The sequence below is a fragment of the Carcharodon carcharias genome, chromosome 4 (assembly GCF_017639515.1).
Source record: "Carcharodon carcharias isolate sCarCar2 chromosome 4, sCarCar2.pri, whole genome shotgun sequence".
Lineage (NCBI taxonomy): Eukaryota > Metazoa > Chordata > Chondrichthyes > Lamniformes > Lamnidae > Carcharodon > Carcharodon carcharias.
In genome coordinates, this window is record NC_054470.1 from 188497354 (window position 1) to 188512755 (window position 15402).

Sequence of the window (15402 nt, forward strand, 5' to 3'; positions counted from 1 at the left end):
GGTCAACCTTGGCAGGCATGCCTGTGGTCTAATGGTGGTTGTCCCTCTTTCTTGGTCATGCTGTGCTGGAAGCATTGGAGGGACCCACGGAAAGACATCCCCCACCAACCCTCTCACCACACCCATCACCAGGTCCTCCCTGACTAGCCCTGGGATTCCTCCCCATTTACCTGTGTTTCGGGCTCCAGATATGATCCTCTTCCTCCTTGGGTCAACTGCAGCATTGGCAATGGCAGTGGCCAGTGCTTCCAGTGGCACTGCAGGTACTGGAGAGCTGCTGGTCCCTGATTGGCTGGCAGCTCTCAGAGGCGGGACATCAGACCCACACCAGAAACTGTGGCAGTGAATAGGCCCCATTGGAGCCAGGGACACCGACAGCAGCCGGCAGACTTTCTGGGTTTAATTTAATGGACATGACGGAGGTCTCACCAGCTGGCTAGAGAGCCGGCGGGAGTCCTGTGTGGATTCCTTTGGGGAAGGCCCACCCTTCCCCAGAATCAAGGACCAGCAGTTCCACTTGGGAGGCTGTGGCCCAACCTTGCTGGTTGAGGCCCAGTATCATCATTGGATCACAGGCCACAGGTGAGTGATGGCAGGAAAGGGGGTGTCACGGAAGGGAAACGGCAACTAGAGCAAGGGGTGGCTTTCAGTGCCCCACCCCCCAACTTTCCTGATGCCAGCTCCCTCGATCAGACATTGAGTGCTGATAAATTAGGGACCTCCCCCTCCCCCCAGCACGCAAGCAACTCTGAATGGGTTTGTTTGTTGTGCTCCCCGCATGGCAAGCCTCCTGCCCGCCACTGGGTTCATACAAATGGCAGATCTAAGGCCCTTAAGTATTAATTGCCCATTTAAAAGACTCAACTGGCAGCGGGCAGGAAGGCTGTCCATGAACCTCCCCGCACTACCTTAATCGGAGTTGAGGTGGGGCCCCCACCTGCTACCCTCCTCTCTGATTAGAGGGGAAAGAATTAAATTCCATACCCCAATGGGGATCCCGGAAATGCCACGTTGGGGTTGCCACCAGCTCTCCAGCCGGAGGATGGGCCTACTGCCATGACCATTAAATTCAGCCCCACATTTCTAGGGTTTGGATCATGGGAGGGAAGATCAAGGGAAAATGTAGGAGAGGGAAGCAGAGGAGAAAATGGATGACGGATATAATGGAATGGATGCAGTTGACCCATATGGGATGTGTAAGGGCAACACAGGACAGACAGAGGTGGAGAACCATGGCAGTCAACCTTCTGGGAAGAAGATGACACCAATGATCAAACAAACAAACTCCTCCCTTTATATATCTATCTATATGTATATCCCTAACAAAGATCAGTCATTTGTTTTCAGTTATCATCCCTCAGCAAGGGTTTGGTGTTAGAATGTGTTCAAAAGAAAAACCATCAACAAAAACTTTGGTTTGCATAAGCCATACTCATTAACATGCAACTTACTTCACATTTAGTCAAAGTTAATGAGTAAGAATTTTATCGCATCAAAAACTTGGCTCCTTAACGTATATAAGTTGCTACAGAAATCATGCCAATATTTTACTTGCCTAGTTTTAGATACTACAGTCAAACTTTAGCATCACTGAATTGATCCAACATCATCTCTAACTACTCAAGGCTATAGATTTTAAAATGAGTAACTTTTTTGTTCAATGTTTCTCAACAAGCACTGGAGGTATGGGATGGGGATAACTAAATCGTGAGCACTGATTATCCAGTTTTTAGCAATAAATTACTGTTTTAGTCACATTTTTCCAAATATTGCTTGAAACAAACATTTTTGTAACCATTTTAAATAAAAATGCATGACCAGCATTCAGACAAAAGTAGCTTTATGCTGTGCCTCTAGTGTCTTACTCCTCTCACTCTTTACTGTGATCAGTGATGGCAGCTCTGACATCCGATAAACTCCTGTGCGCATCCTCCCCTGGCAACTTTTCAGTTCAGAAATATATCCTTCAAAACTCAGATTCCCATCCGAATCTTCAGTTCTTGCCCTAGCATCTTCTGATTTCACTCCATCAATATCAATAATCTTGTTTACAGGAAGTCCCGCATGGGAGTGGTTGGTGCTCATGGCCAAAACAGTCCTGTTTAAACTTGTCTGTGTGTTAGGATTCTGTCCAAAGCAAGCGGGCTTCATCCAAGCAATCTTTCCCCTTTCATTCATCGAATCTTCAGAGTAAGAAAAACAGGCACATTATGGTAACTACAAACAACAAAGTATCAATGTGCTAACTTTTATCCAAACATATGCACACTCTTTGAAAACATGAAATGGATATCCTTTGTTCCATATTACCAACTTGCAACATATGAGATATCATTAAACCGTGTTGAAAACTTCATATCAAGATCATGAGCAATTAGTGCTCACAGTAGACACTCATGTCAATGAGTTGAGATTTGGCTTTGATTTTTAGGTAGGACACAGAAATTTTTATGTGTGATACCTACTGTGAAGAATGTATCTTAACACTTTGATACAGACTGAAAGGAAAAAAATGTGCATTCCTGTAGTCACATCTGCACAATATCCCAAAGTACTTCACAATCAATTACTCCTGATGTGTTGCCACTCATGTTACATAGGTAAATTCGGTAGCTAGTACCTGTGCAACAAGATACTGTAAATAACAATTAAAAAAACAATCATTTAATTACTGGAACATGTAAAGTTTTGTTACTGCGGTCTCACACCACCTTTTGACTAGATGGTAAAAATACTGATTACATTTTGTCAGAATCCTGGAACGTACTTTTTTTTTCTTTATTCTTTCACGGGATGTGGGTGTCGCTGGCTAGGTCAACCTTTCTTGTCCATCCCCTATTGCCTTTGAGAAGATGGTGGTGAGCCTCCTTCTTGAACCACTGCAGTCCATGTGGTGTAGGTACACCCACAGTGTTGTTAGGAGGGGGTTCCAGGATTTTGACCCAGCGACAGTGAAGGAACGGCAATATATTTCCAAGTCAGGATGGATGGTGAGTGACTTGGAGGAGAACTTACTCTCCTGCCCTTGTCTTTCTAGATGGTAGAGATAGCTTATTGTAACTTGAACGCTTCCCAAACTCATGCCAGGCAAAAGACCTTACTGTGAATCATTCTTAGCTTCAGTAGAACTGTACCCAGTAAAAACATCAGCCTGATATCCACAAATCAGTACTCTTATTCGTTGTCAGCTAGCCAACAAATAATCATCAGAGCTCCCACAGAACTGTATAATATATATATAAATGTAAGAAGTGAGTCTCTGAAAGATCTGAATGATATTTTTACATGTAAATAATGTCGAAAGCTGATTCAGTGAGGATTTTAAGTAAATTCACTGAATTGCATTAGTGAACTGGAATGAGTAACAAAAGATTTAGCAATCTGACTATTCTTACTCCATCTCTGAATGATTTGCTTATCTTACTTATGCATGTACAAACTTATTTTATTCAGTATATTTGTAACTTGAACTTGAAACTGTGTGCATGGTGGCTTTGGAAGATACTTAATGCATCTTGCATCATTTTTTGCATTTCATAACTATAACTAACTAATGTTATGCCATTCCACAGAAATCTGTTTTACCCTGATGTTCACTTGCCCTTGATTTTCTGTAGCCTTAAGACTGCTATTGGAGCAGCCACTGCAATGTAAACTTAGCATACCTCCAATGGTTCTGCTCATGGTATTTTGTTGGATGCACTTTTTTTTAATAAAGTCAGATAGGGGTGACAGTAATGTAGTGGCAATGTCACTAGAGTAGCAGCCTAGTAGCCCAAGCTAATACTCTGGGCACACAGGTTCAAATGCCAGCTGGTGGAATTAATTAATAACTTCAATTAATAATTCTGGAATATAAAACTAGTTTTAGTACCATGGTGACCATGACAGCTGTAATTGATTATTGTAAAAACCCATCTGGTTCATTAAGATCCCTTTGGGGAAGGAATTTGCCACCCTTGTGTGGTCTGGCCTACATGCGACTCTAAACCCATAGCAATGTAGTTTTCTCTCAACTGCCCTCTGAAACGGTGTGGCAAACTATTCAGATCAAGGGGAATTAGGGATGGGCAACAAATGCTCAGCGAAGCAAACATCACATGAAAGAATAAAAACAAGAAATGTTGCAGCAGGAAATGCACAATGTTTTATTCTGTTATTCAATTGCTGCATCATTCTGTATCTCTCTGACGATGCAAGGTGTAATGGCTGTGCCTTCCAAGGATGGCTGTACTTTGCAAATCTTCAGGTCAAATAGATATTAGATTGATCCTTGAAGGAGGTCTTATGGCACAGTGGGTAGTGTCCCTAACTCTGAGCCAGACGCTCCAGGTTCGAGTTCCACCCCAGGATTTGATGGCCAAGGAAGGTGCATGCATGGCCAAGAAGGTTGATTGACAACCTGTAAATCTTTCCAATAAGTCTTTGGCAGGCGGTAAAAGTGGGAGAGTCTCCTTGTCAGCCAGAACTGTGCGGTAGCTACAGCCTCCCCACATTAAAAGACTCCACATGCAAGCTCTTGCCATGGGTTCCGTGGGCGAGTGTCCTCCTCACTTTGAGGGACTGCATTGAGAAAGGAGTGAACACAAATTTGTAAAATCAAGATTGCATCTGACCAAGTTTTTCAGTGAATTACAGAACATGGGCACGAAAAATAGGCAGAGCACTTTAACAGCAGAATATATGTTATAAGAACATAAGAAATAGGAACAGGAGTAGACCATTCAGCCCATCAAGCCTGCTCCGCCATTCAATAAGATCATGACTGATCTTGTGTTTCGATTTCCATATTCCCATCTAACCTGATAACCTTTGATTCTCTCGTCTAACAAGAATCTATCTACCTCTGCCTTAAAAATATTCAATGACCCCACTTCCACCACCTTGTGAGGCAGAGAGTTCCAAAGTCACACAACCCTCTGGGAGAAAAAAATCTCTCCTCATCTCTGTCCTAAAAGGGCGACCCCTAATTTTAAAACAGTGCCCCCTAGTTCTGGACTCACCCTCAAGAGGAAACATCCTTTCGACATCCACTTTGTTAAGGTCGTTCAGGATCTTGTACACTTCAATCAAATCACCCCTCACTCGTCTAGGCTCACAAGTGAGCCTGTCAGCAGCAAATCAGGGAAACCAGCCTGTGATTGGGTGAGTAGCAAAGAGTGGGAAGGTAATTATTGCAGGTAGGCTTCAGAGCCCAGGCGAGGCAGCCCGGGTGGCGGTGTGGGGCCCAGGCGAGGCAGCTGGGGTGGTGGTGCAGGGCCAGGCGAGGCAACTGGGGTGGTGGTGCAGCGTCCAGGCGAGGCAACTGGGGTGGTGGTGCAGCATCCAGGCAAAGCAGCTGGGGTGGTGGTGTGGGGCCCAGGCGAGGCAGCCGAGGCAGCGGTGTGGGGCAAGAGGGGAGGCAGCCAGGGCGGCGGTGCAGGGCCCAGGCGAGGCAGCCGGGGCAGCGGTGTGGGGCAAGAGGGGAGGCAGCCAGGGCGGCAGTGCAGGGCCCAGGCAAGACTTGAGTGGCTGGAGACTGTGAGAGAGAGAGTGTGAGGGGTTGGGAAGGGGGAGAGAGAGTGTGAGGGGTTAGGCGAGAGACAACGTGAGGGGATGGGGGAGAGTGTGCGTGAGGGGGTTTAAGAGAGAGAGCATGAGGGGATGGGGAGAGAGAACGTAAGCAGGTGGTGGAGAGAGAGACAGTGTGGGCGAGAGTGTGAGAGGGAGAGAGAGTGTGGGGCAAGAGAGTGGGAGGCGAAAGAGAGGGTGGGAGAATGATTCACACTAATTCCTTGGCTGTGATGTGAGACATGGTGTACTGTTTGTATTCCCTGCTGGCAGTTTTACATGGAATTTACAGCACAGAAACAGGCCATTGGGCCTACCCCATCTATGTTGCTGTTTACGTTCCACACAAGTCTCCTCACACTCTTCTTGATCACACTATCAGGGTAACCTTCAGCTTCTTTCTTCCTCATGCATTTATCAACTTTTTTGAATGTAAAAATGCTAGAATCATAGAGTGGTTACAGCACAGAAGAAGGCCATTCAGCATACTGTCTTTATGTCAGTTCTCTGCAATAGCAACTCAGCTAGTCCCGCTCCTTGACCTTTTCTCTGTAGACCAGTAAAATCTTTTCAGATAATTATCCAGTTCCCTTTTGAAAACTGCAATTGAATCTGTCTCCATCACACATTCAGGCAGTGTATTCCAGGTCCAAATCACTTGTTTTTCCTCATGTCACCTCTGGTTCGTTTGTAAATCACCTTGGGATTCTCCACCTTGTGCCGATGGGAACAGTTTCTCCCAATTTACGGTTTCCAGACCCCTCATAATTTTGAACACTTCTAACAAATCTCCTCTCAACCTTCTGTTCTCCAAGGAGAACAGCCCCAGATTTGCCAATCTGTCCACATAACTGAAGTCTCTCATCCTCGGAACATTTCTTGTACATTTTTTCTGCACCCTTTCTAAAACCTTCACATCCTTCTCATTGAGGCTGAACCTGTATTTTACGCAGGTTCATAATTACTTGCTTTCATACTCTGTAGCCCTATGTATAAAATGCAGGGTTCAGTATAATTTATTTGCTGCTTTCTCAACTTGTCCTGCCAACTTCAGTGATTTATGCACATATACACCCAGGTCCCTCTGATCCTGCATTTCCTTTAGAATTATACCCTTTAATTTAAGTCACCTCTGACCAAAATGTATCACTTCACACTTCTTTACATTAAATTTCATCTGCCATATGTCTGCCCATTCCACCAGCCTGTCTATATCCTCTTGAAGTCTATCACTATCCTCCTCACAGTTCACAATACTTTCAATTCTTGCATCATTTTCATCTTTGTGCAAAAGTCAGAGTATATTTTATCATTTTATTTCAATTGGATTCAGTGTAATAAAGTTAACCTCCTTCATTGTTAAACTCAAGAAAGCCTGCCTGATTAGTTGTTTTATCTTGATCACAACGCGCAAACAGTTAAACACTCACCAATTTAGAAAGTATATCCCTTTAATAAAAACTTGTTGCAGTCAAACGAGGAGAAAGAAGAGAGGGGAGCCTTTCAACCACCTTCACCTAATCATAACCCAAGATATAGTTCTGAGGGAGGGTTCATATATCCTCACTTTTTCAGTGGATCAGAGATTGGCAGGAGTGTACAGATTAGAGAATCATGAAAGCTTATTGTCAGGAAAACAGAATTTACAGCACAGAAACAGCCAATTTGTCCCAACTGAACTGGTGTTGCTGTTCCACAAGAGCCTCCTCCCACCTTATGTCATCTAATCCTCTCAGCATAGCCTTAAGTTCCATTCTCCTCATGTATTTATCCAGCTTCCCCTTAAATGCAACTATGTTATTTGTGTCAGCTATTCCATGTGGTAAAGTTCCATATTCTAAGCGGACTCTGGGTAAAGAGGTTCCTCCATTTCCTGGAGTTATTAGTGACCATCTTATATTTATGGCCCCTCGTTTGGATTCACTGAGAAGGGGAAATGTTTTCTCAATGTCTACCCTGCATGATTTTCATCATATCTTAGGTCACCCCATACCTTTTCTTTTCTAAAGAGCCCCAGACTATTTACTTTTTCCTGACAGTTATTCATTCTCAGTTTTGGTATTTTATTTCCCCCCACAGAGTCCTTCAAGTCCCAACTTGCCACATGGCTCTATGAAACCCCTTTTGGACATGAATCCAACATCTCTAACTCCATTACACTGATGAAACCTGGAGGAAGGCTTGGTCAGAAATCATCCTCCCAAATAAACATAGTGGGCAGAATTTTGCCCTTGGTGGGTGAGCGGGCCCCACTGGCTTGGCGGTGGGCGGACAGCCGACCCCCGCTGCCAAAATGGGACCCACCGCCATTTTGAGTGGGTGGGCCAATTAAGGCCCCGTCCAGCGGCCTGCCTGTCAGGAAACGCTATGTGCTTACTGTGGGGGGGGCGGTGGGGATTCCTCATTGGTCAAAGTGCTGTCTCAGGGAGTTTACTGACAGGTAAGAGAAGTCAAAAAATAAAGAAATATTAAAATTATTAACATGTCCCCCTCATGTGACAATGAGATGGGACATGTTAATAAGAAACACATAAAGTTTATTAAATTTTTAAAAAACAGACATGAAACGTCATCCCGGCAGTGGATGAAGTTTCATGAATAATCTGGAACCCGCTGGGGCTCCTGGCCTGCCCGCCAGCCTTAAGCTTGGACGGGCAGGGTCTTTAACAAGGTTAATTAGCCTGTCAATGGCCTTAATTGGCCATTGACAGGTCAGCGGGTAGACAGCTGATTTCGCTGTCCGCCTGCCTTCCTGAATATTTAAATGGACTTGGATGATGTTGGGGGTTCCTCCCGATGTCATCCTGTGTCATTTTTCCCTCGGCGAGCGGGTCCTGCCCCCTATTCGCTGAGGGGAAAATCCTTCTGAGTGTCTCTGACCCATCAATTCAACAAGTCAGGCTTCAATCTCTCCCAGAGCATATGGACAACCCTTAATAGAATACGAACTGGACATGGCTGATGTGGTCATCTGATGTATATAGCACCTCAAACCTCTGCTCTGAAGGAAAATCATACGGACTTGAAACATTAACTCTGTTTCTCTCTCCATAGATGCTGCCAGACCTACTAGCATTTTCTGCTTTTGCCTCAAAACCTCATCTATCTGTGACTGCTGAAACCCTGACGAAGCCACGGAGCCTATAAAAACATCTTGCCCCTGACTCAAGTTTGAGGGTGACATCCTAAAGTTACACTTGATCTCCAACAAGGCATTGGACTGGTTAGGGAAATTAACACTAACACTGTGACAACAGCTTCTGCTCCTAAAGCCATACGAAAATAGTCGTAGTTCTGATTTCAGCTGTGTTAATCTTGTATGCATCTTCTGTAGTGCCTGCATTTACTTTTTGTAATACTGTGCACATTACTCCAACCATGGTCCAACAGTGAAAGACTTTTCTCATAAGTTAGCAAACTGATAACAACTGAGCACTGACTTAGAATTATCAGTAGAAAAATGAAGTGGAAAGTTAGAGGAATTGTTATCGTACAGGTTATCAGAACATGTGAAAATGCTTCAACACAAGTGTCTATTTAAGCAGAAACTAGATCATTTAAAATGAAATTGTATTTGAAATGGAAGAAGAGAAAATGATATGGAGTAAAGACAGGGCAATGATATTTGAGCAGATAGCACGAGCACCAACCCCAACATAATGGACCAAAAGTTCTCCTGTCTTTCTGAAGCCAATTAAATTGCATTTTCTGCACCTTCCCAAGGTTAGTTAGAGACTTATTGTTGGTAGTTAATCTTCAGGTGAATAGCATTTCTAGTTTTTTTTAGATGCAACACAAAAATCTTCATTCATGATAACTGAAGTGCGGTGGGTGTATCTCAACATGTTTATTATATAGGCTGAAAAAAGAACTTGCTTTTCTATAGCACCTTATTACATCCTCACAGTATCCCAAAGTGGGTGGTATTGTTTGAGGAACGAACTTTGACTAGTACATGAAGAGAACTCCATGCATGTCTTCAAATGGTATCAAAAGATCCTTTCTATTCAATTGAACTGGCAGACAGGGCCTTAGTTTAATGTTCTCTTCAACGCTGTATCAGTATAGACTTCACGCTTAGCTTGAGACAATAAACTCAAAGAGCCAGAATAGCTGCACTAAATACTGGTTCCTGGGTGGATATCAAAAATGAAAGGTAAATTTAAGGAAAACTTAAATCTGGTATATTGAACACTATACGATTGAAAAGGTCAAGTCAGCATTCTTTGTGTTGAATATCAAGCTCCATCTATTGATTTTCTCTTTATTTGGAAAAATGACTTAAGCAAATTGGTTCTGGTTTGATTTTGCTGAAATTCTACCAGGTGAAATGATTTATAAAAGTAAGTAGGAGAATATCCAAATGACATTACTTTTGTCATTTAATTGCTCCTGACGTCCATCCTGTCACATATCTTTTTCATTTATATCCCCCCCACCCCGCACCACCACCCCCAATCCTAGCCAATTCCACCCATTTCCTTGGTCTTGCACTTTAAAACTGCAAACCTCTGACAATTTTCAGTTGGGATGATGGGTCATCGACCTGAAACTTTGGGTCCAATTTTACACCATTCAAAACCCATCCGCCCACACAGAGTTAAAATCAGGCTCCTTAGCCCTTGTTTCAATTTTCGCAGCTACTGCCTTGAGTGTTTTATAGCATTTTCTGTCATTATTCCATCACTGGATGGATAGATAGGCCATGTAAAGAACATTAAAGTTGTTGATAGTGATAACTGGGAGAAACCTTCTTAGGTTCCTCACTTTTGCACACACTTTTCCAGCAGTTGTCCTTGCTTGTTTGTCCTACATATATCAGATGGAGTTGAATGTTACTGCACAATCCTTAAAAGTAGAGATAATGAGCAGTGTCCTTTTCGCAACAGAATAATTGACAGTGTTTTCTCATTGTCACTTTTGTTTTGTCCACACCCTAGTCCCTCCCTCAATTGGCCTGAGATTTTGTTTTTTCATCTCTTCCAGATTACGTGGCTTTGAAGCGGGCAGGGTCTGTATTTATTGTGTGTGATCTCCAACATCACAGCTGTGCAGGACAGATGGTCTTTTCCTACCTGCCACTGTACGTAATGGTGCCAAGCCTATTTTACTGATAGTCACCTGGGGGTGAGTTTCCCAAAGGAGCACGCTCATTTAACTGGTTTGATTTTTCATTCTCTGATAAGAGCACATATTCAGTTCAGCAGAAGAAACCAGTTTCCCTGTGGAGTTAGATTCACTCCATTTTATACAACAAGACTGGGTGTGTCACCAGCTGGTCACAAGGCCAAGCTCATGTGAAGTCAGAATGGCACCAGATCTAATTTAAGTTACTTATTTATGATGGCATTCAAAATGTTTGACAGTGGGAACACTGATCTGGACGTACTCTTTACTTTAATTGGTCTAACTTTAATTTTTTCAGCTGGTTCACCAGATGTAGTCTGAATAGATAAAGCAGGAGTAACTGGTTCTGTAGATGATTTTGTGAGAATATAAGCGTCTCTGTCATTTCAGGGACCAAATTCTCCAAACGGAACTTTTCCAAATTAAGCTGTTCAGGCTGCTACATTTCAATGGGGCTCTTAGAATTTTATCTGGGACTTTACATGGCTTTTCAGGAAGCATGGGTCTGAAAATTCTTGTGTCCTCCCACCTTTTGCCTCCACTCTTGACCCTACTAGAGTATATTCAGTCAGAGCATAGAATCATAGGGGTGAATTTTATTTCTGGAAATCAGAACTGCTGTCTGCCCGAGCTTACATAAAATCTGGTGTGATGATGTGGGGTTGCCAACCCGTCATCACACTGGTCTCTGATAAAAGGGAAGATGGGCGAGCTGCCATTTTTAAAAACCATATTAATAAGCTATTAGGCCTTCGATTCCTACAATTTATCACATGATCTGTCCCCCATCTAATTCTGCATTCAGGCAATGTGACAGCATAGTCACCAATTTCATGGGACAATGGAGATCGGAAGCATAAATAGGGAGGACTTGTTCTGTTGGCAGAGAGGTCAATAATCATGGAGCGTAGATTTAAAGTGATTGGTGGAAGGATTAGAGGGGAGTTGAGGAGTAACATTTTGACCCAAAGGGTGTTAGGGGTCTGGAACTCACTGCCTGAAAAGGTGACAGAGGCAGAAAGCCTCATCACAAAAAAAAAACACTTGGACATGCACTTGAGGTGTCGTAACCTACAGCACTCTGGTCCAAAAGCTGGAAGTGGGATTAGTTGGACAGCCTGTTCTTGACTGGCATGAACTCAATGGTTGAATGGCCTCCTTCTGTACTGAAAACTTTTCTAAGTTTCCACGTAACAATGAATGTATCAGTAGCTAATTTGCAAGTGTGGTTGCAATATATTCACCATTTTGCATTCAGAGCCACAAAGATTAACTAACGCGTTTATTAGGCCCAAGCCCTGTATACACACCAGTCTTGAAACTTTGACTCCCACGTCTCATTTTGAGATGATGTAAAGGAAGATTGCTAATATTACAAATACTTTTTGCCACCCCGCCTATCAACTCCAAACACTCCCAAAGCAATGAATATATGGAATGGACTCTCAGAGCTTGAGGTTGATTTGGGGGTGGTGGGGAGGTGGTCAAAGAACAGTTTTTAAAAGAGAGATGTAGTGATATCTGTTAGGAAAACAATTGAGGATTGTAGCAAAATTAAAAGTTCTGCATCATGTTTTTCCTCCAAGAAGGAATTCAGTGTTCATCACAGTGAAGACCAATAGGTGATCTTATTGAAACATGCTAGACCCTGAGGGGACTTGACAAGGTGGATGCTGGGAGACTGCCCCTTCTGGGGGAGTCTAGAACGAGGGGCAGAATTGTGTGGTGCTGTTGACGGCTGGAGTCAGGACAGGCCGGAGTGGAGGGGGCGGGGGGGGAATTCAGCATCAGGGGTAGAAATTGGTTTCACACTGGCGTGAAATCACAGCCGGATCATCCGATGAAACCCGCCATGGAGGAACCCGAATCCCGCCGGAGGCTGAAGTGTACCCATTTTGCATCACGGTAATGGGATGCAGACCGAATCAGCCCCTCAAGCCTGATTTACCGTTATGCCAATGGGAAAACACGCCGGCCCAGAACACATCTGGACAAGTATGATGTGCAGCAATTGGAACTTACCGTTAGGGCCTCGCTCAGGTCACAGACATCCAAGAAGAAGATGAAGACGGAGCCCTATAAGCTACCAGACTGCAGAAGAACGCATGCATCGCATGCTGGGTGGATTCTCAAGTACATGGCTCCACCGTGAAGCAGCTCACAGAAGGTGGGAGATCTCTGTTGATGCTTTGGGTCTGCTTCAGAACAGCATGCTCTTGGCCATAGGCTGCTACGGATGATCAGTGAAAGGGGACAGAAAGAGAAAGGTCTAAGTGTGAGTGACAGAGGAAGGTGTACCATGTGGGTGAGGTTGGGAGGGGGGAAACGAAGGTGTCGGGGGTGAGGTTAGGAGTGGGGAGAAGGGAGTATTGAGAGGGGCTGGAGGGTGCAACAGGGGAGAATGCTGCAAGTCGGGAGGTAGGTGTAAGGCGGAGGGAATGTGTAAGGGAGGGAATTCAGAGGGGGGGGAATTGTGCAGGGGAAGAAGGGAGTTCAGCGGGGAAGGGAGGACGGGTTAAGGGTGGAGGAGGGGATAAGCGGGGAGGGATGTCCAGATGAACATGCAGGAGGTGCCTGTAGTGTCAATGAATGCCTCCTGGGGAGCAAATTGAGGGTGGGCATGGTAGGAGGGAATAATGAGTGTGAGAGAGGCAGAGTGAGCTGGTAGGGTGGGTGAGTGAGGGTCCATCAGTAGCGGTGGAAGGGATGGCAAAGGTGGTTGGTGGGGACTCGGAGGCAGGCATGGACCCTGGAGTTGGGAAGGAGATCGTCAGGGTGGTTTATGTGGGTGGGGGTGGGATTCTCAGGGAACATGCACGTTCACCTGTACATCCTGGAATGACAAGGATTCGGGTTGGTAGGCGACAGTGGGGAGGTGGAAGGTGATGCCAAGGGGGTCCACAGTGATGGGGGAAATTACATGGGTGACGGGGGAGGGGAAAGCACTGGGGAGCTGATGAGATATTTGATGACTGTGGTTTTCAAATTGAAAGTGAGCGGAGCCTCGTCTTGGACGGGCACAACTGCTGCATGGGAGTGTGCTCAGTGGGTGGGTGGAGATACAGGTTAGCTCAGATGGACAACTGAAAGCAAACCCCAACAGGCAGCATTGAAAATGCTCGGGACATTAAGTTAAGTGTGATGGATGAAGGCTTCACGTGCGTGGCAGCGTGCTTGCGCATAAGGCTCCGAAAGGTCCTGCCACACATACGCTTCTCCCTCCAGAATCACTCGTGGTCAGGCTGCACGCAGCTAAACTGCTAGTGGGTGGGGGGAAGGGGGTGTTGTTGCAGTGGGAGGACTCACAAAGCCTGTCAATGAAGCAGTAAGGCAACATTACAAATTATTCAGTGAAAGTGAATATGTTTTCAGATTATAATGTGACAAAATGTTACACCCTTGCAACTGCTTGTGATCAGAATTTCTTAACTTTTCTAAGCCTATCACCTCTTCTTGATGCTGCCCTGACACCCGGAGCAAAGGTGGAGACAGCCTGTACATTGGTTGGCCTTGTTGACTCTGATGACTTTGGCGTCCATCCTCTGGAGAACCAGGGCCCTGCTTTGGTCTGTCCTCCTGTGGGCCAGCTGCTCCCTCTACAGTGACAAAGGACGAGGTTGAGGGGGTCACAGGCAAGGGGGACTCGGAGGGAGCAGGCAGCCTGAGATTCCTGAGTGGATGACCTGGTGTCCAGCTGCCACTCCTTCTCCCTTTGAGTGCCCAAGGGGCCTGGCCTGACTCCTTGAGGGGAAAGGAGCACCTAGAGGGATGTCAAGGTGCTTCCATTTCCCTCTCGTGTTGCCATTGCAGCAATTCATCTTCGGCTACAGTGATGGAGTGCAGGTCTGCACGCATCTCCGCATTCTGTGGACCAGGGTCTCCATGGCATCCATCATCCTTCCCATGGAGACCTCCATACATGCACATGTGGGCACCACTTCATCAGAGAGCAGGCAGACACAATCCTCCAATTTGCCTGCCACTCTGTTGAGTGCTTCCTACAGTTCTGAGTGATGTTCCCGCCTTCTGCTGACTCTCCAGGATGAGTTGAAGCCTGAATCCAGAGGCTTGTCATCTGACTCGGACCTCACAGAAGCCTCTTCCCTAGCTGTACTCCGAGTCTGCGGAGCTCAGCTGAACCTGCTTCCTCCTGCTGCAGACACATGTCCATGCGGTGACCACCAGATTGTGAACCTGAACCTGCTCTAGATCCAGGTCCCACCAAGGTGTGCGTCTCTGTGCTGGTGGAGGGTGTGGGTAAGCGCTGTGACCGGTCTTCCAGGCTGCTTTTTTCCAGCTCTTCAATGGAGGAGGTGCCATCTTCACTGGAGATGAAGACCTGGATGGAGCTGAGGAACTGACTGGCTGAGGGTCTGGCTGGCTGAGGGTGTCGGGCACTGGGCAGAGCTCCCTGTGAACCAAAATAGAGAAAATTAATGCATGACAGCAGAGTCAAAAGCAGGAGAGAGAGCACTCACAGTTGCGTTGAAAGGGGGATGATGTGGTGCAGGATTCTCATGTGGGTGTTCACCACTGACCTCATCGTCGTTGCACAGTCCACGTCCTCACCAGTCAGCGCAATGGCACACTCCTCAAAGTGAGTGAGGGGCCTAATGTGGGCCACACCACCCATGGTCTAGGACCTCTCCTTGCTGTTGTGAGCCAGCTTCTCATGCACGAAAACAGATGGAGTGTGAGCATGACGCATGACACTGCGTAGAATGT

At 45.5% G+C, this 15402-nt stretch overlaps 1 protein-coding gene across 3 annotated transcripts in view; it reads right to left on the reverse strand.

Annotated features, from left to right (window-relative positions):
• Positions 1 to 1470: 1470 nt before the first annotated feature.
• Positions 1471 to 15402, reverse strand: part of rgs12b (regulator of G protein signaling 12b) — a 273901-nt gene continuing 259969 nt past the window's right edge. For all 3 annotated transcript variants that reach the window (XM_041185750.1, XM_041185752.1, XM_041185751.1), the window contains one exon: positions 1471 to 2183. In XM_041185750.1, coding sequence (XP_041041684.1) covers positions 1825 to 2183 — 359 coding nt within the window. In that variant the 3' untranslated portion in view covers positions 1471 to 1824. The remainder of the gene's footprint in view (positions 2184 to 15402) is intronic.